Source organism: Saccoglossus kowalevskii, chromosome 16 (assembly GCF_978046115.1).
Source record: "Saccoglossus kowalevskii chromosome 16, keSacKowa6.1, whole genome shotgun sequence".
Taxonomy (NCBI): domain Eukaryota; kingdom Metazoa; phylum Hemichordata; class Enteropneusta; family Harrimaniidae; genus Saccoglossus; species Saccoglossus kowalevskii.
Window position 1 is genome coordinate 4919429 of NC_140656.1, and position 21973 is coordinate 4941401.

The following is a 21973-nucleotide window of genomic DNA, read 5'->3' on the forward strand; positions in this document are numbered from 1 at the left end:
AAATCAACAAATACCAATGAAACTTGGCACCTAGGAGCTTGAGGGCTAATCGGGGTGGGGGGGGGGGTACTCCAAGTCAGACCTGGTACCCATGCTGAAGTACTATAAAAGCTTTTCAAAAAAGCCTGTAAACACGTACTTCTTTTTGTGAACTTATACCCCTATTCAAGTGCAGAAACTTAAAATAGATACCCTATATACATACTTAAATCGTACTGTTTTCAAGTTGAGGTAACATGAATTCATGAGATTTTTTTGTTCACACTTTATTACTATATTCTAAGTTACATCTAAAATATTTAACCCTAAACACAGTAAACGCGTATACATGTCAAATAACACCCCTTTTATGCGTTTTTTTTACTTCAGCTTGCATACCATATTTTATTCATGGGGGGGGGGGGGTAATCAACACACCTGTCTGATTCTTGGTTTACATTTGTGCACATCAAAAATACAACTTGGTACATGTGTGTTCTGAGATAGTTTGGGTCGATGTCTGTGATTACTTATTATGTATAATTATTAGCCAACTCGTAGCTCAATGGACCATAGATTCAATGAGGTATTGGGATGAGTTTTCTTTGATTGACGTGACTAGAGTGATTACATGACATTTATTTCAGACAAAGTCCATATGTACAATAAATGACAACATCATACAATGAAAAAGTGAATAATAAATCATTTCTCCAAATTAGATGACCAAACAAAGCACTATTACACAGAGATGCTACTTAAATGACATTCACACACGTTCAGTAAACTTATGAATAATTGATCTGAGCAAACATAATAAAGTGATAATGTTGTTTGTTAGAAACAAACGTAGAGCCTGCACTCAAACTTTTAGCCAAATCATTTTCGAAAGGCATGGTTATAGCAGACTATGAGGGCGCTGATTGAAGACAACTGTGAGTAATATATATTGGAAAGTAAAGTTTTAAACAAAATAAGCTTAACCAGATAACTGCAATTTGAAAATGTGCGGATCATAATGTTAGCTCGAATACAGAACAATTGTCTGGTAAACAATATCTGCGTTGCGTTGTCCTTCAAGTCAAAGGTCAATTGACCTGGATAGGTGATCTGTTGTATGAGATCCAATTCATGATCTAATAAATACTGAGAATGAATGGTTTTATACTTCAAATGCAATCCTAGGGGTGTTGATGCACTGTGACAATACTGATAGATAATACACATGTGTACGCAAAGTGCGAAAGAGACTTAGCTTTGACATTGCAGCAACTGTTCTAATTAGTAAATTAGCATATGCATAAAACGGTAAGTTTGATATCGAAATTCGCCATCTAACAAATCATTGTAAATGACATATCTAAGAAAAGTATAAGTGAGCACAACATTCAGATTGTGTCCATTGAGAGATACCAGCGGTGGTAGATAATTGCGTAGTATGAAATATATGGGGAAATATATATGCACACAGACATCGCGGAATGGAACACCTGCGCATGCTTGTGAAAATTCAAGATGGTGGAAGAATCACAACCCATTATTTGGCTCACATTGTGCTATGGAACACATCTGTCAATATGTATTTTAAATAACATCCGACTATTTACTCTATCAATATATTTACTCTACTTCACTGGCATCGAAAACACACATATAAATATACTGGACTATTAAATCCGAGATAAGAAATTAATACTTGTCTTCATAGCGTATATACATTGGTTATCAGAATGGCCATGCTTGAAGCCAGACTGGAATTCTCCAGACATGGAAGCCAGTCGACGTACGAACACAGTTGACAGCTGCAGGTCACGTGCAACAGACACGAGGATCAATGCTGCTCTCCAAATGGGTACCTTCTTTTGTATTGACCCCCTAAGGATTGCTAATCCCCCTTTCTAACTCTTCCCCCAAAAATAATATATCGCCCCTTTTAGAATGTATTGATCCACAAATTAATGAATATTCATGAGCACAGAAACTGCTACGTCATGAATAAATTAGCATATTTTTTAAAAATTTGCATAAAGTGTACTCCTTCTGGAGCCTTGCCTCTGATAGCTGTTAATGAAATCTGGCAAAGATAGTTTGTTTATCACCTTGATTTTAGAAAATACGACACAACTCTCCCCTTTGTGAACTCTGACATGGGGTATCATATTTCAAAACAACGTTGACGATGTTTTTTAAAAAGTGTTATGAGGTCAAAATCTAGGTCACGCAAAAGTAGACGAACTGGGAAATTGAATTCAAACCTTTTAAGGCATCTCTGTACCGCGAGCATCATTTCTGTGGCCATATTTCGTTTCTCCGAAAATAACACCTCTTTATTTGCACCGTGATCACGTGATTATACGGTTCCATTATTTCGTTAGAATATTTATTCAATATTATTTGAAAAATAAGCTTTCTAAAAATATATAACTTGATGAGATTCAAAGAAAATGTTACTTCAGAAATGTGCTATGCAATTGCAATAACCTCTACTACATCCTTACATCCCTTCTTTACACCCAATGTTTTTCACTTCCCAGCTAACTATACCATTTGGCAATCAATCTTTTGACTTGGCACCTAATTTATGTTGACTCACCAACTCACTGCGGCAACTTTGCAACCATTCTTCAACTTACCACAACACTGTTTCTCTGCTCTAGCTAAATGTTCTAATAAAGCTACAAAAATGTCAAGTTCAACATTCCATCCAAGTTTTTCATCTTCCCAACTAATTTCTACAACTTTGAAACAAATTCTTTGACTTCCGCCAAACTGTTTTGCCTTTTTGCTACCAATTTTTCGGCATTCCACTCAACTTCCAACTGACTTCGGCAACTTTGAACCAAGTTTTGCAACTTTCCAACCACTTTTCACGACATGTAATTTGCCAAAAATGCAACATGTAGAATGTAATGCATACCAATTTTATTTGAAGTTAATATTCGGTTGTTTTATTGTCTTTATAGCACGAAAATCGATGATGTCAACTACTAGCTAGTTGTGGCTCGTCCAAAATATTTCATCCAACAATTCTCCAAAAAGAAAGTCTTGGCCGGTTTGTCGAGTGTGATGCACAGTAAATAGAGAATTAAAATTCGCACAGCATCGTAAAAACCTAAGTTTTAATTAAAAAGTGCCCTAAAAAAGACGCATCTCATCTATAATTCACGCGAAAAACTTTCCGTGATCCTATTTTCACCAAATCTACACTTCTTGTAATATCTAAATGGGGATTTTGGCCTCCATGTATGTTTTTGTGACAGGCACAAGGCTACCAATTAGGCTGAATAGAAGATTCGGATACAGTAATGAATTTTGTGGCATTTTGGATCAATATTTTGCGAAGAACTAACTTGAAATAGATTATTCTCAGCAAAATTGAAATTATGCTCTATTCTCTCTTTCATTCCAGATATTTATGTATGTATACGCTGCTTAATGGAAAAGTGCATGCATTGTCTGGGTATTGCGGCTCGTCACTACTACAAGCACTGGCCCGATATGTAACAGAATAAGTTACAATTTACAGAAAAATTATATCGCTATATACATATATATAGTTTCTGTTGTTGGTGTGGTCACGTAATCAACAAAAATTACCGAGGTTCGAAATGCCATTAATCATATTCTACCAAAAGCAACTTGGGGAAGGAACTGTTTTTACAGACGCTCATATGTTTTCCCGTGATACATTGCAGTTCAAAGATGGCCGCGCCCGTAGTTGGAAGTGGGATTCGCGTTAATACAAAGTAAAATTATTTGGTTTGTCCACATCTTGGCGCAAAACATTATGGAATCTGGCGAGGATTCTCCGTTAAGCGTCCTGTGTGAGTTGAGCATCCAAATAGGGACATTGCTGGCGATAATTGTCGGGGCGTTGCTGTTAAAAAGAGTTAAGTGGTTTCTTCCAGTAGACGCGAACGTCAATGATATTATCAAGGACATTATCACAACAACAGAAGAATATTCAAATTGCGAGTCTCCGAGTTGTATTCGTTGTCAGAAGTACAGAGAGTTACATAGAAACCTTCTACCCAGATTAGAAGAATTTGCAAAAATGCATTCTTGGCATGGTTTGGAAAGAATTCTAAGCGGGTGTGAGGAAGCTGAAATTCATCGCAAAGCACAGGAAGTGACGTTGCAGCAGCCAAATGTGTTCTTTCTTCCGGGTCTGTTTGCTTCCCCCTGGCACGAAAATGTTCAAAAGAGGGACGTCCGAAGAATTAAAGGAGAGTTCCCTGTGATTTTAAGAGACTTTGAAAGCATATATAGAGAACACCAATCTGGTAATACGCAGGGTTGGACTGTTAACAATGTGCCTACTGGAGAATGGAGTGTTTTTTATTTAATCAATCAAGGGATCAGAAACGCGGATAATTGTCGTAAATGTCCCAAAACGGCACATATTATCGATCAGTTGGAATCCATCATGGAAGACACGGTATTTGGAAATGTAGTGTTCTCAGTTCTACAACCGGGCTCTCATATTACAGAACACTATGGACCATGTAACCTAAGAATACGCTGCCATTTAGGTGAATATAAGAGTCTTGTAGCTCATAGATAAACTGATAATATACAGCAAATCAACATAACAGTGGTAATCTTAATGAGATTGGGTTTTGACTGTAAAGTATTGAAGCTTGGCAACTAACAAATGTATCACCACTTTAGCATTGCCTTTCTATTTTTAGAGTGACGATTGACACACTGTGTGTCTATGAATAGCACTATGCAAAATGGCTTTTGACATGCTCTAAGCAATGCATTGTGCCTTTAATCTATCATAGCCCTTAGTTTATGTCAATGCCTTGTGTTTTATCAGACATTTTGAAATCATATAGCTTTTTTGGAAAGACTTAACATCCCCGACCCCTGACCCTAACACTCCAGCCCCCCAATGTATATGCTCCGCCATGGTAGGTGTATGTGTATAGGGTTGAGGGCACTGAAAGGGAATGATTATTAGTGAAGGGGCCCTAAGGAACTCGTACCACTTTCTTAACTCCATGGTTGAGATGTCCCAGTACACTGTTGCTCAAAAGATTCATTCGAAATCTAATCTCAGGAGCCTGATTGTGGTAGAATACGACACCAGTCCAATTGGGATACTTTCCAATTCCAGTTATAAGGTTAGAAGTTTTAATGTGAAATCACTGTCTTGATAGATGGCATTGAAATATAAACACATAAGCATCGATCAGAGCTTCAATCTTAAGGCTGTAAATGGATTTCTTTGAAAAATGAGGCTAAACAACCCAAAGACGATGAATAATTTCAGGGTGTGTCAATAGCCAGATGGTCTACACTGCTACAAATTTTAAGAAAGTCATCGACAATCAGCATCCCTAGTTTAACTCCATTGCTACATAATTTCACAAATTTTCACCAACTGTGGTTTACAGTATATATACTGGTATTCTAACTACAACTTGCTTAAATCAACTGAATACTGGTGCTTGCTCAAAGCAGGTTTGGTGGATGTCTAGAAAGTTAAGATTCATGCATAAGAATTAGCTATTTTGCATACTATTTTTAGCTTAGTTTAATTGCCTTTGGCAGCAATTTGTACATTCTCAAAGACTGACCTACATCATGATTGGCAAAACCACAGTCCCTCTATCCCTGGTCTGGAAACGCTTCGCAGTCTATTGTCCCACGACTGGTTGCGTGTAAATAGCATTCTCTGCTATCAAGAGACTATGCTTCGCGGAAAGCCATACCCAGCAGTCTGAGCACAGCGGGTAATTCACACCTTAGACAATAGCCGTTTTCAGACCGGGGATAGAGGGACTGTGGCAAAACCAAACAAAATGAGTAGTCAGCCTTATTTCCCGTTTCAGCTTATCTTAGTGAATGATGCTTGAACGAGATAGAAACATTTTATTCAGTGACGGTGAAAGCTGCAAATCCAATAATTTCTTGAAATATGACCCTCATTTCTTTTGTAGGTCTAATTGTTCCACCAAAATGTCATCTTACTGTTGCTGGGGAAACCAGATGTTGGGTACAAGGAGAATGTTTCACATTTGATGACTCTTTCCTTCATGAAGCAAGGCATGATGGGAAACAAAGCGATGGACCAAGAGTTGTATTTATGGTAGATTTATGGCACCCAGATGTGACTGAGCTGGAGAAGAAAGTCTTGAAAACCTTGTTTAAGATGAACGATTGAAGCTTTTAAACTGATTGTTGGTTCTTACCAAGTTTCAGAAAATGAAAAACAATGGAGTATAGTTTTTACACTCACTGTACCAAACTGAAATGTTATTTCATTTCAAAATACCTCATAATAGCAATAAAAATTTAATTTGTTTACTTCACATTCTGTCCAGTGACAATGCTGCAATTGGTAGAGATTTTCTATGTCAACATTAATTTAGCAGCAGGTAGATAGATACCAACTGATCACTTCCAATGACCTTCAAGTTTTTATATATAATAGAAAACACCTGGTTTAGAAACACCTCAAGGATTTGAACTCTAAACATACGAACATAAGTATGTAATTGGTCAATTTCAACTTCTAGCATTGCTTTATTAGATAATACAATGATCTTGAAAACTTAATGAATTTCATTTGATATCTTAAAAAAACCTGAATGAAAATTGCTAAATGCACAACAACCATCATCAGAGCAAAGATCTCACGTTTTTCTGTACATGTTCCAGATGGACATGTGCGAAGTTACCCATTTTCCCCAAAACTTGCACCACATTGCATTTGGCACCAACACTAAAGAGCTCGACTGATAGCATACTGTAAAATAATTTATTTTTGCTTCATAAGTTTGATTTCAGCAAATATACTTTTTTTCTTCTTGTAATATACATTCAAAAACACAAATTCCATACAAAACACCCAAAGTGTTTTCAGCAAAATAAAGCATTTTACAATATTCTATTTAAAAATTGGGGGGGGGGGGGGTGTAATGGGGCAAATTATGCCTGATATGCTAGTTTTTTTCAATGCATCAAATTCTGCCATGTGCATATGGCTTTGACTAGACTGAAAACTTGTGAGCAAGTGAATTACAGCAAGTCTCAGAAGTATTGGGGCAGCCAATTTGCAAACTCACTAGCGAATTGGCTAACTGCTTGGGTTTTGACTAAACGGTTGGCTTTCGAATCTCGCCGGCGCCGTCTTGTGGTCACGCCCACTTAAGGCGAATCTATACAACAGTAGGGGACGATCCTCATACTTTAGGAGCGATTCGGCAACGGTCTTACAGTTGGATGGCGATTTCGCTTTCAAATATACCAGGGAAAGTGTTCTATGCTCTTTCGTGTCCACACAAAAACGACGAATGAGGTCGATTTTTTCAGCGGTTGGCTTAGTGTTACCCCAACGGATCGTTTGAGTGTCAAGCAGTGTTCAAGAAGGTTAACCTCATATAATAAATATCGGTAGATTATTCACATTTATAATGTTATCACGCCAGCTGAATGTGGCCATTTTCAGCTCAAATCATTCAGGGGAATCCAGACATGTACCAGCCTGAGAATGCGTAAAAACATTGCATCCTAATGCAATATAGACTCGCTAAGAGTGGACGTGATCACAAACCGGCACCAGCGAGATTCGAAAGCCAACCGTTTAGTCAAAACCCAAGCAGTTAGCCAATTCTCTAGCGAGTTTGCAAATTGGCTGCCCCAATACTTCTGAGACTTGCTGTAATGCCCTAGCATATCTATTTACATGACTCAGGATGGTAGATAACACCAACCCTTCACATACCACAGAAGCCCTTGTATATTTGCGCAGTGTGATGGTGGCAGCCTATACATGCGTTTTCTCACAACATAACACATGTACAGGTCTATAAAGATAAATCTGCACAGACAGACAAAAACAAAATTACTTCAACACTGAGGCTTTTATTAAAGAATATAAAGTTAAAAGTACATGATTTTTTTTTTTTTTTTTTAAATTGGCTGTATGGCTTGCTATAGCCAATCCAGAAAAAATACAACTTGACATAAAACACACCAGATGTAATAGTTTAAAAATTATTTATATAACCACTCTTTAATCTGAAGTGATATTTGTCCCACACTTTCCTTCAGTATTGCTCACTCCCATTCCTCGTCCCGTCCCGCCCCATCACATCAAAATATCATGCGCTTGAATTACATTACATACGCCACAAATAGTCATCACATTATCAGCCTGTTGAATATCATTAAAATTGTTTTATGGAACTTATTGAAGGTTAGAATTCAGGGAAATTATACCCCTAGACTTGAATTGACTTGACATCACATCCTCACTTCGAGCCTGACATGAGGCAGACTGTACAGGGTCTTTAGAGTAGTAATGAAACTTTTTTTTTAAAACTAAGAACGGAATGATATCTCATGGCAATAATAGATTGTACACCAAATAAGCAATAATGTCAGCTAATTACCTAACCATACAGCTACACATTGTAATGTGAATTGATTGCAGGTCACACCATATTGAAGAACGGACACTCTAATTTCATACCTGGAATTTGATATTAATTTACTTTTTCTTTTCTTTAATTTCACAATGAATTGCGTGTGCTATTACAAGTTGATGATAGAGATTCCATCTTAGTATCCCAAATCATGGTAAGTGGTTAGCTTTGCTGCTGATCGAAATAATGAACCATCCAACCTAAATGGGCAAGTTTCTCCGGGATGAGAATTTTCCGCAGATTTCTAAGCTCCAGGGACCGATTTTCTGAAACGTATAAATTTGAAGAGAAAATTTTAGAGGGGTGAGAATACAAATCTTGTTCATTCACCAGAAGTGAACACGCTGTTGGATCATTGTTGTCGGCTGCAAGAGGACTGTATCAGTGAATGGTCGAAGGGAGACAGCTCGCGGTGTCTCCAATGCTGAATGTTCGCGACTTTTCATCAGTGTAATTGAAAAATCCGAAGTGGTTTTGAAGTTTTAAAGTAATATGTAACTATTAACATGATTGGCTGAGTCAATCAGTGAAGAGTTTTCATTTTGCTTTTCACCAACGACACCATTTTATTGTTTCAATCGTTGTTTACAAGTTTCATGAAGCAATAATGGTGAAATTGGTTAAGAAAGACAACGGGTCAGCTGTGCGAGAGATCAATAAAGACATTAGGACCAAATTTTGTTGGGCATGGCTTGACAAGAAAGTGACTTTGACCATGCGAATCAGGAAGAAAGATGAAGTGGTAACTGAAAAATTGAGTTACTTCATCGGTACGCGAGAGGTCCTGGGAAAGGCTATTGGTTCTCAGACCCCGGCTACTTTACACTTTCAGCTGAAAATTAAAATTCTCATTCTCATCCCTGGTTTCTTTATTTTCCCATATTGCAAGATGAGTGAGCAGTTGGTATTAAATCAGGAATATACCATTTCACACAGGGAGACCCTGAGTGATAACTCCTAATTTTAATTAATTGCCATCACTACTAAAACATTACTCTGTAAAGTGTGTAGCTCATAAAAAAGTTTTAAAACGCAATTGTGTCCCTCCCACATCTCCTTTTGAGAATCACATGACCCAATATCAATTCACATCTCAATGTGTGGCTGTATTATGGTTAGCCAATTTATAGCTATCAAGAAACCTGATTTAGTGTTTCATCTATTATTGATGAGAGTGAGTGACCATATTCATTTAAATATTTCTGAATTGTTTGGTTTAGATTAAGTTGATGGTTAACACAAATACTACAGACTTCACTATTGGTTTGGGTAACCACACCCTCTTCTATACATAGAGATCTTCTCTATCTGTTCCAATAGCATCACCCTCTTCTATTGAACTGAAATTCAGGAAATGTGATGGTCTGTGTACTTCATGGTAAAATTCTTTTGGATTGGCTAGCTGTAATTCATACCTCATATTAGGGTCATGTCGAACACCTGAAAAATAATAATACATTCATGTGAATATCAATGGAAACTGCACATAATTTATTTCTTGCTTCCACTCAACACATGTTTGTGGTCCAGTGAAGCTTGTACGAAGACAGGCTACTTCAGATCGGTTGTTATGCAGTGAATAATTGTTAAGACTAAACAATATCATGTTAATTCTTTGATTTTTACATTGTTAGGGTATATCAGAAAAATGAATTCAATACAAACGATAAAGCTATAATAAGGGTTTTGCCCCAATGGAATACAGTTGAATGACATGCATGTCATCTTTCAAACTAACAGGCACGAATACTGGAAAGCGTGGGTTTATTTACTTACCCATAAAGTTGTAATTCCATGATCCTTGTCCAGGCACCATAAAGAAGCCAAGGAATCGATCTGATAACAACATTTGTACTCTCTCATAATGAGATGGTAGATAGCCTTTAGGATTGTTGCCTTTATCTGTATTCTGTCTTCCCCATTCATAACCACTAGGTGTTAACTTATAAGCAGTCAGTGAACATGACCCAGGGGTAAAACTGTAAGGCAAGTTTTGATATGATTATATTATGACAGTGTTCACTCATACAGCTGGAGTAAGACAAAAGTACATATTTGGATCAAATCATACTCCATACATAATGAACAATTATGAGTTATTTGGGAACCAGAATTGTAATTGCATATTACAGAGTATGGCATGGTGGGTGTGTGTACAAATTCTTTTGGAATCTGAGTAGTCGCCGGGTTGGTGTGGTTTGTTAGCTTGTGTATTTATCAGGTAGCATTGCTTATTTTTGCCTATGGCTTCAGCACACCATGGACAAAGTCTACTATGCATCACACTGAACAAAGATGTGATACAACTTTAAGAAGTCCTTAAATATCCACAAGCCAAAGGATTTTTTATTTAAGCAAGCCCAGTTTAGGGAAAAGTAGTTTGTGAGACTTACCTGCATGTAATAACCACAGTCTTTTCACCGTCCCAAGATGGATTATCTGCCATTATCTTAGCATGTGTTGTGATATCTTGTGGTGATAATTGTGGTGTTTCATTGGGTTGTGTATGTACCCATCCTAACGGTTCCATCTCCTGCAGCAAAAATATATACATGTAAGGATTGATCTAAAAAATATGCATTTCCTAGACTTGTACATGCTTTCATACCAATGCAGCTATTTTTATATTGCTATGTTATCTTATGTACAGTGTTCTCAACCAAACTGACATGCTGTATTTGCTCTATGGGCTTACATGAATTAAAGATTATTCTGTGGTCCGAATAAATATTATTTCAATGATTTAGTATAAAGCTAATGCATTTTTCTGTTTATATGTTTTTTCTTTTATTGGGAATGTGCTTTTAATAGAGCATAAATGGTAACTGTTGGATTAAAAGAGATTGTAAATAAATATTGCTATGGAATAGAAAAAAGTTTAATTAAGTTCAGACTGGTTTAACTGAACTAGCAAAATGCCATATATATATTGTCACACCAGACTTGACTATCCACAGTATAAAGTTGCAGTTCTTTAGGAACCTTTCCATTTTATCCTCTTAAGAAACCCCACTCACACCCACAACCAATTCTCATCAATTTATTGAATGGTACAAATGAGCTTGGTAAAATGGAGCAAACAAAGATACCTTGAGATATTCATGTTGTGGTAGTTGGTTTGGTAGATGTACAGTTTGATGTGTGCCCCACTGTGGGACCATCACAATACAGCGGATCTCCTTCACCTGGGGATTATCTGGCGGGCTAACACCATATAGGTAACCAGCAATCTGTAAAAAGACGGGCACTTTCAGTGAAAATAATTCAAGAAAAGTTACTTTGTTTTTCGGCCCGTTATAAATGGTGTCAAATACAATTATTTTTTTGATTCAAAATTTTGAAGTGCAAACTTGAAATACGTACATTAGCACAGCTGAACAATGGTGTCTACGGTATGTTATATACATCTGCTAAAACATTTCACAAGGCTATGTTGCCATTTAGCATAATACTGTAAAATCTGTATTAGAAGCCGCATCCCTAATAGAAGTCGCACCCATTATTTTTGAATAATTAAGAATCAAAATTTCACCATTTCTCATATGTGTAGATGCTCTATTAGAAGCCGCATCCCCTTCTTGCATTCTACAATTTTAATAGAAGCTGCGGCTTCTAATACAGATTTTACAGTACTTAGATGTGACAAATAGAATAGAGAAAGGACTCTGCAATAATATAGAGACATTCTTGCACACAATGGAATACAATGATATACTTGCCTGTGCACGCAGATCTGAAATTATAATAAACTTCTTTAGGATATTCTTGGGTAGGATGTATGTGTAGCCAGTTTCTTTGATGTCATCAGATGAGACATAAATATGATTGGTTCGGAGATGTAGATTTGTAGCAGATATAGCCCTGACCCTCCATTCAGTTTTAGATGAGAATGTAGCTGTTTCATAATTACTGGTTGTGGATGTAATAATCTCATCACCTGCAAAGATGCATTATAAGTATTATTATTAAGACCAGATTTGTTGTTAAATTCAATTCATAATTTTACAGGCACAATATAAATAAGGTGGAGGATTAAAGGAGGCTGGGCTGGGGCTGGGCCTAGACCTTGATCTATGACATTGTTACAGTGGGTGTAATTTATATTTGGTTGTCATCTGCCCACTCAACACCAGTGAATCCTGCCATAACAAAATGAGGTAGATGCACAAAACAATACACTGAATGTGTATGCATACACCAGCAATAACTTGATCCCCCTTATACAATATTTTAATCAAAATGCATCACATTCGAAGTGTAATTGAGATAGTCACAGATAAATCAAAGTTCTAGCAGTTATTAGTTTTTGATTGGTTCATCTGTTTGATTCAAAACAGTACACATCAATTTGCTGCACATCCACCTCATTTTACTATAGCATATTCCAGGGCTGTGTTGAGTAGGCAGTCGACAAATGAACATAAATATTGCCCACCATGACAGACAATGTCGCAGATCCAGGGCCAGATAGGGTTATTTTCTACATTTTTTTTTGCTAAATTATGAAATGGGAAAACACTGATAAATGCACAGTACATCTAAAAATCTTGCAACTGAAAACAGTATACGAATTAATTTAATTAACATCAGAAAAATCTCAAAAATGATGAAAAATGCAGCTGAATACCATATCAGCCTTTCATGGAACCATGCATTTGTCACCAACATAACTTGGGATAATCAAGGTAAGATATGTGAAACACAGCGACTCACCATGTTTGTTAACTGTTCTCGTTGTCGTTGCTGTTAACTGCGACTGTTCCTTAGTTTGTTTTTCAATCTCTGCAATCTGCTGCCTTTGTTGCGATGGTGCCGAGATCTCCATTCCCAAAATTATATCACGGATTTCAGACTGTGTTAAAGAAGCGACATTCACACTAGATACAAAAACATAAACAAGATAGGGTTAATATTTGAAAGAAAATCTACAATTACCTCCGTTTAAAACCTGGAACAAATAAACTCTTCATGTACGCCCTTAGTTAAGTCAAATGAATGAATAAATGTAAAATAGCAGCATACTTGTTTCTTTTTCCGTAATCTGCTAAGATGAGATCTTTGAGTGACAGTTCAACTTTGATCCACTCGTCATCTGTCAGAGATGGCCAGATATGATGTGGTTCAGTGATGGTGGTCTTGTCCGGTTTGAGAATCACTTTAGTACGGTCAGTGTTCACATGAAGGGCTCGCAAGATTAAGATCAATCTGGAAAAGGCCTGTGGAATAAGTGAAATTCTGTTAAAATTACATATAGCAAGGAAGCAAAGCAGTTTCACATTATTGAAAGCAATACACACAAAAGTATCAATTGAATAAGTACTGAGAAATAATTCTAAACTCATAGTAGCTACTGATATGGAAAGTAAATAAACAGCATGGTAAATACCATGTTAAGTCAAAATAAACAGGTATTGTATGACTTTAACCAACGCCTACGTATGGCACCTAATCACCTAGCTTTACATCATGGCATGTATAATGTTTTATTCACAAGAACTGAATATGATTGATAAAATTAATACAACATACGGTATAGGATGATATACTCTTCAACCAGTCATCGTATAAGTTGAATAACACCATCTGAGGCTCAGTTGCTTTCAATATTAAATCTCCCAACTTCTCTACTTTGAGACATGCTTGGAACGGCAACTGTAATTCACTACCTTTGATGACAATGTTGGGAAAATCCAATAAATGTACCTAAAGGAAGTGAAAAAAGTAATTAGAAAAGAAAGAAATGTCACAAAGTAACCCACAAATTGCATGTAACAGCTGTAGTTTTAAACCAAAAAGCTCTTTATTGTTGTACCAATCTGGTGGGACAGTAACGTCTATGTCTGATTAAATCAAAAAGCTCTTTATTGTTGTACCAATCTGGTGGGACAGTAACGACTATGTCTGATTAAATCAAAAAGCTCTTTATTGTTGTACCAATCTGGTGGGACAGTAACGTCTATGTCTGATTTAAGCATCACACTTCATTCACCATACTTGCCTGAACTGCTTGACAGTGTTTTAAATTCATGGCCACATGTCTGAATTCTTACCTCCAATGGATCAAGCATGCCCTTTCTTGTTACAATAATCTGTTTAGGTTGTTCTTCAACTGGTAGAGATCGGATCAATGCAGCAACCTCCTCAGCAGTCTTCCACTTGGCAAGCTAACAGAGGGAAACAAATTGAATTCAAATCAAATCAACATTATACAGAATGTTAAGTTCATTATAATACAAATGTTTTGGGACGTATCAAGTATCTGTCATTCCCACCAGAAGATGAAATTAACATTGCTGTTCACTGTTATTAAATCAGACAAAAAAAAAACTGTTTGGTTGTGGCAACATGCACTTCAAAAACAGGTGGCAGTTATCCGAAGCATGCATCATTTGTTTTGGCATCACAGGGAGAAGACCTATATCAATGAAATTATTACCTGTCCGAGACGTTTCTGTCCAGCCCATACAGATGTGTGAATAATCTTCAAGAAAAGCTGACCAGTACGTGGATTGAAAATAAAGATAGCTCCATTGATTGGCTTGGTTGTTAAATTACCTTCAAACGTCTGCAAAAAAAGGATTTTAGTAAATATGTGATTGTCTTACAAGACAGGTAGTAATGCAGTATTTTAGCCGGTGTTGCAATGAAAACATGGTATCCAAAATTTATAAAAAATACATGCTACAATTTATAGTATTAAGCACACATGAATAGAAAGAGTAGTTTCTGTGGATGAAGTTATAAATGGCAGGGTTAAATTTATTGCTGATTTTACCGTTTAACATTTAAATGTTATTGGCCAGTGAAGAGTCACAACATACCTTATGGATAGTTACTCTGTAGACATTAGTATCATCCACAAACCAGATAATTTGATTAGAGAAGAGTTCACCATAGTTTTGTGATGACAAGTATGGCTCAGTAGGTTCTGAAGAATACAGTTGTAGACCTTTACGGATACGTTCACGTAACACATACAGTGCTGGGTTAGCTTTCATGATCTTTGCCATGGCTGACTGGATCAACGGCTTGCCACCAGGGAACCAGTTACCAAATGCACTATGTAACAAAATTAAAAGTAAAGCAATACAAAATGAAGAAGCCAGTTGACAGATGAACACTACAAAAAATAATTATTAAAAGAAAAAATATTGATTGTATTCCATCCAAGGTAAATGCATACAATTATTCAAGTAATTCTGATTTGCTGTTTTTTATGTTTGGAATAAAAATTTGTAGCAAAAACATGAGAATATGAGCCATAGCGACGAGGTGTTCTAGTATTAGTTCTAGTTATAGTATTTGAATAACAATGATTCAAATATTGTTATGGATATCTTACCTATGCAGGTTGTAAGCCAAATCTAATGCAATCAATACACCAGTGGGGGATGGATAAATACTCATGTTATCCGTAGTGTAATCCAGAAACTTAGCTCGAGCGTAACGTTCAATATCATGCGAGTCATAGTCTCCCCATCTTAGTTGCACATCAATCCAGTATTTCTGGGTTGTTGTGTTATCCATGGTGTCTCTGGCAAAACAAAATGGAAGAAGTCAGTGGTATGACAAATAATATTGGGAAACCACATGATCTTGAACAGAAATGAATTTGTAGGGATCTTGGGTTAAAATGAAATCCCTTAAATCAAGTCGAGTAAGCTTGACAGCTGGGGAGGTCAGTCTTCATTGTATTTGTTCAGATTTGGTGTATGTTATCTTACACTGAAAATATTCAGAGACTCTAGTCCAAAAGGTATCATCACAACAAATACACTGAAGAATTAACAGAGTAGATATTGACTTACTTTGAGTCAGCCAGTAATGATGGTCTTGATACAAGCCATCTATGATTTGCAAATAATAATATATCAGCACAAGAACTATTCATTTTGTACGACTTTCTGGGATGAATTGTCTCTTTCTGCACAGTATCAATTTCCAGTGCATCTAACTCTTGATCAAAAACCTGCAATAAACACAGAGTAGGTGTTAATACATTGCCAGCTAAAGCACCATCACCAACAGGGAATGACAATGTTTGTTATTACTACATGCATGCATGCATGCATGCATTTCAACCAAGGTTTTCTAGTTTGTAAATTTGTACTAGATAAGTTGGCGAGTACAGAAATATAATTTTTGTAATACATTTCCTCTAACATCTGCCTGAGCTTGAAATACACAGGGGCAATCATACCCAGAGTGATTGTATAGCCGCCCTTCAAAATTTTACAGTAGTCCCACAAAATACATTTTTTTAATAGTTTTGACTGAAATAGAGTGCATTGGTAAGTCGGTTCATGTTACATGTGGTGTTTGTAGCCAGTGTCTATAGAAGTCTATGTTGTCGGTAAGATCTTGTACATATTCATTGTATTTGTTCAGAATTGGTGTATAATATCTTCAGTACACACACAGTACAGTCAGAGACTCTAGTCCAAAAGTATCATCACAACAAATACAATGAATTGTCAGGAATGACATTCCTTTAAAAGTAGATTACATAAACCATTTTACTTTCATAAAAGTTTTTTGCAAAACAGTAAAAACTTTTATGACATTTACAAAATATTGTCTTTAGAGATGCATTAAAATTAACAAATTTCTAGTAGCACAAATTTAGCGGTTTACATCCTGGAAAAGCTATAACACGTGAATACGTGAAGTGGTTAGAGCAAGATATTTTTTTACCTGACACAAATCCATGACAACACTTTCATGGATCTTCTGCCATAAATGAGCTCTGAATATCTGGATTAAAGATATCTTCAATGTTGGGATTTTACCGTGCATGAATATACCAGTCAAATCTAACTGTACTTGGAAACCAACATACACCTATAATTAAACATATATTAGATATAACTATGTACACACACATGATTAATGAAGCATTGGTTTTTACTATTGTGGTTAAGTTAAATTGAATAATACCAAAAATTAAGACAAGTTTTGAAAACAGCAGTCAGCTACTGCATTCAATTATTGATTCGATACAATAAAATGTTAACAGTAAATTACATGTTACTATAAAATGTTTTACTTTTGCACGAGCATCTTGGGAAAATGATTAAACCCACATGTAGACTATAAATGGAACCCTAAACAATAGGGATTAGTTCGTTACGCGTCCTGCTGCTGTACACAGCTCCGGTAATTTTTCAGTAAATTGCGTTTTTGAGTGTACTTTCGGCCACTATGTCGTACCAAAAATGGATAGGTGTGACTATGAATATACTAGCCTTGGTGTGACGTTACGATTGTGGTCACAAATAGCGTGTACGTTGAGATTTCGATCAAGTAATGACAGAAATGACCACGGATCAACCAACGTGTTACTAAATGCAAGACTGTCAATCAAAGTCATGTGACATAGTCAACGTACCCCATGATGAGCTGGCTAACTTATCCAAACATTTAGTTAGTTTATAATCCAAATCTGCTTATCCATGTAGCGGATTCAGTGAAAACAATGGAGTCGCAGTCCCGACAAGACTCCGGGAGCAAGAAAATACATTTATTTCCACAGCCTGTAAAACACTGGAAATATTCACGTGTCCGGAATATTGGCGGCCATTTTGATTTTCCACTCAGCGTTACTTTTATTTGCATTGAAAATAAAAACAAGAGTTCTCCGTGTCATAAATTAGCATGTAGTTTTTTATGTTCGATTTAAATTTGTTTTGAAACAAAATGAGGGCTTGTTTACAGTGGTGAGTACTGGGTTCCGGTCGATCGACAACCTTTTGGGTAGATTTACGGCGGGTCTGCGCTGTGTCAGTATCACTGTCATATGCTCATTGAATTCGAATATGAATGATATGATTTTGTTTTCTATTATACTCGTCATATAAGCCTTCCGTATGTTTGGTGTGCCAAACAAAATGGTGGCGAGATATTTTGGCGAGTTCAGTTATTTAAATCCATAATAAAATATCACAAATCGTATTATTTATTTATTTGATACCAGTCTACACCGTACTGGAATATTTGTGACTATTAATATACTAGCCATGGACTCTGTGGTGGTGCTGGTATATGGTCCGTTATATTTTCATGTTTATTGACTAGCTAATAATGCTTGGCCCGGACCCCTATTTCGAACGAGATGCTGATCACCTTCCTGGAAAACAATTCGATAAAAGTACCACGAAATCCTCTGGAGAATCCCTCCTTGGAGTCGTAGATTATTTGAAACCAGCTTTTTAACATTGTATTTTATTCATGAGAGTGTCTGCATAAACCTTTGCCTATAGCATTCTGGTGTAAAAACAAATGTTTCAACTGTATGACTCTTTACCGTGGATATCATAACATGTAGTGACAATATACGTTTCAACTTTTATTTTGGCGCATTACCCGTGGTTTTGTTTCTCCCGGGGCAAGCCATTTGTCGTCTCGTCGACTTCCTGTCTGACATACTTGTGATTGCACTGAAATGCGTTTCCATGTCAAATTGCGTGCATACGTAATGAGGCATTGTGACACCCATGTTGAAAAAAAATCTGACTAAGTGACATTCGGACAAACAAATAAATCCATCAAAAGTCAAACCGATTAAGTTGGCAGTTAGTTACGACAGACTACCCCTTGAACGCATGTTTTTTTTCTCAAATACATGAGGATGTTTTGAAAGATAATAATAAACGTGTTAGAAAAAATTTAGAAAATGGTAACTTTTTTTCACGGCGTGGCACTGTTTACTGCAAACTGCACTTAGGTTTGGTTTATAATCACAAAAATGTCATCACTCATGCATGATTTTATTATAACTCGTTCATACAAGTACGGTAGGCTCTTTTTGGAGGATTTAGTGGCCCTGAAAAGGGCCGTTTGGTTTGTGTGTAAATTACATACACGTTGATCATTCCCATCTATGCCCCATATATTCCACCTCTGGTAAATTGGGGTACAAGTACCGAACCTGTTGGACAACGCAATCTGGGATTACTTCTCTGTGAGTGATAACAACGTTATCAGACCTCATTAGCTGAACTTTGCGTTGGATATATCTTTCATCAATCCAAGCATTTCTCCGGCTCAGCATGTTCCAGTATTTTTTATACATTTTACGCCTGATCGCAGCATTATTATCACACGGACCCTGACCGTTTCCCAACCAATCCTGCCTGTTCGCTGTTACACACGGTTGGCACAAGCACGAATGACACTCGTTTTCGCCAAACTCCCTGGAAATTGCCATGTTTGGTCCAAATCCGCTGTCATCTAACCCCCCGTCTACGTTTGCTTCTTCGTGGGTAGTTTTGTTCTGGCAGCGATCATTTATATCCAACTCTCATTCCGAGTGCATAAATAATGCTTGTATAGCAGCTTCTTGCTCTTCAGTGACATTCAGAGTAATTGGGTACATATTGATCAAGACGCGACTGGAATCGAAATGAAGTGTTTCGATATACTAGTAATCAAAAATTCTAGGCTCTTTTATACTGCTAAAAATGAGTCGTACAGCCGAGAAAAAACTTGCACACAATTTATAACCTATCCACAGACAGTCGAAATAATAAATGGGTGATGTATATGTATATACAGTCCCGCGTATCCCGAATTGTTCGGGGATCACTTGATGATATTTACGTACGCCCTCGAAAAAATATTAGTTACTTGTTGGGCGTACGTAAATATCATCAAGTGACTAAATAACCCCAAACAATTTGGGATACGCGTGACTGTGATATAATCCGTTCCGGTACTATAAAAAACAACGAAAGTCATACTCTTATATCGATCGCTATTTTATTAGTGAACAAATTACAAGAACCGATATTCTGTAAAACTTTGAAAATGACGTCCGGTATCGGTTTTGCTATCATATGAGATATAGTACGAATATTTCTATTGGCTGAAATTTGCGGTTGCGCCAACTTTTGATGAACGCACAAGATGTCGACAAGGGCATTATTCGTCTTTATCGTGGTGATCGATTTATTACCATTTCTACTTTTTACTGACTACCATTACCCCGATCCGGACTATATAAAATAATATGATCGTAGGTATTTGTGTTTTTTTTATTTGGGCCATTTCCCTTTCGGTTCTAACCGCCATTTCGTCCGTTTGTCACTTTACCATGTATTGTTTGAAAGCAGTTTATTGTCAATATCACAATGAGAGTGACGATATATTGCGAATTCCCTCACAAAAAGTTTTCAACTTGTAGTTTTTACGCAGTTCATGTACTAAATATGCTCCATTTTTTAAATATTTGTTATCGTGTTTGAATGTGTACTGCGTCTTCTATGGTGAAAAACAACAATGATACAATGTAACCGATTAGCTTATTCAGCTGCGTGTACGTCTCTCGGCCGCACTCATTGTGAATTTATATGCTTGTCATTCGCAAAGAAACCACACCATGTTAGTTAATATACTTATTTCTTGACAACACCAACCACGGACACAATTGTTATCATGCCGACATGTTCTTTTTGCCGACAAGTAAGTCGATGATTTTTGAGGGAGTTTATGTTCTATTTCCATCATTTTTTTGTTTTTGTCTATGCCAGAAAATAAACAACGGAAGCGTACGTTCGGACTTGAGGGACTCGTCGAAATACGAATTTAAATACAGTTTAATCTGCTTTCTGGCCTGAGTAACGCATGATATAAATTATTTCATCGTACCTGACACTACAATGTCACTCAATTTATGACTTTATGCTCCGGGCGATTTCTGTAACAGGCGAATATAACCCGGAACCACGGTCACTAAAAAAGACCGTGCCGGAACTATACGTTTTCAATGTAATCACAGTGACTAAACCTTGATGTAATTGATCTCAGTTCGCTATGTTGAATAATCTGTTTTTAAATATACCCAGAGGATTACAATGTTCTGTAAACACACTCTGTGCCAGGTGCTGATAACGAGAAACTAATTAACACTGGACATTATGCATAGCCACTCCCCAATAAACAAGGATTATCTTGCAGCCCGGCCGCAAGTCATGGGCCTTTAAGGCAGTTAACCATGACAATGTGATCAAGAATTCAATCTTATTTGTGCAAAATTTTAATTGCAACATTTCTCATTAGTGTGTATTTGTTCAGAATTGGTGTATGGTATCTTCACTACATACAGAATGTAATCAGAGACTCTAGTCCAAATAGTATCATCACAACAAATACACACTGGAATGATCTCTTTGAGAAACTGGGACGATGTCCAGGGTTTCCTAGGGTACTTAATCTAAATTACATTCTGTTGGATTGTGGTTCTTCCAATCTTGTAAATTTATTTTTTATGAAAATTCGTTTAGAAGGCAACACAGACCTCATCAAAAATTGTTGATTTAGGATAAATTGATTATTTGTGATGTATTTGAATTTCTGTTAGAGATTCTTCTCTCCCTGTTCATTCATTTACATTTTATCATATGTTAAACAAAAATAAACAGAAAAACTGGGAAAGGCTTCAAAATGACGAGTTCCTTCAGATGGTAACACAGACCAAGCCAAAATTTGAAGATGAAGGATATACCGAGTTTGTAATGATGGACTTCTTGTTGATGTGATTTGAGCAGTACATAAAATGT

The 21973-nt window shown here is 36.6% G+C and overlaps 2 protein-coding genes across 2 annotated transcripts in view; one reads left to right on the forward strand and one right to left on the reverse strand.

Moving 5' to 3' along the window:
* The first annotated feature begins 3684 nt into the window (after nucleotides 1-3684).
* LOC100370642 (aspartate beta-hydroxylase domain-containing protein 2-like) lies at nucleotides 3685-6299 on the forward strand. The gene is made up of 2 exons (XM_002731181.4): nucleotides 3685-4511; nucleotides 5928-6299. The coding sequence occupies exons 1-2, from the start codon at nucleotides 3767-3769 to the stop codon at nucleotides 6149-6151; spliced, it is 969 nt and encodes a 322-aa protein (XP_002731227.2). The 5' UTR covers nucleotides 3685-3766; the 3' UTR covers nucleotides 6152-6299.
* Nucleotides 6300-7834: 1535 nt separating this feature from the next.
* Nucleotides 7835-21973, reverse strand: part of LOC100371091 (pre-mRNA-processing-splicing factor 8) — a 47049-nt gene continuing 32910 nt past the window's right edge. The window contains exons 30-43 of the mRNA XM_006812043.3: nucleotides 17112-17258; nucleotides 16226-16386; nucleotides 15760-15951; nucleotides 15239-15476; nucleotides 14854-14982; nucleotides 14468-14581; nucleotides 13947-14120; nucleotides 13440-13633; nucleotides 13131-13294; nucleotides 12137-12354; nucleotides 11507-11647; nucleotides 10811-10950; nucleotides 10194-10396; nucleotides 7835-9857 (exon numbers count right to left, since the gene is read on the reverse strand). Coding sequence (XP_006812106.3) covers nucleotides 9703-9857; nucleotides 10194-10396; nucleotides 10811-10950; nucleotides 11507-11647; nucleotides 12137-12354; nucleotides 13131-13294; nucleotides 13440-13633; nucleotides 13947-14120; nucleotides 14468-14581; nucleotides 14854-14982; nucleotides 15239-15476; nucleotides 15760-15951; nucleotides 16226-16386; nucleotides 17112-17258 — 2370 coding nt within the window. The 3' untranslated portion in view covers nucleotides 7835-9702. The remainder of the gene's footprint in view (nucleotides 9858-10193; nucleotides 10397-10810; nucleotides 10951-11506; nucleotides 11648-12136; nucleotides 12355-13130; nucleotides 13295-13439; nucleotides 13634-13946; nucleotides 14121-14467; nucleotides 14582-14853; nucleotides 14983-15238; nucleotides 15477-15759; nucleotides 15952-16225; nucleotides 16387-17111; nucleotides 17259-21973) is intronic.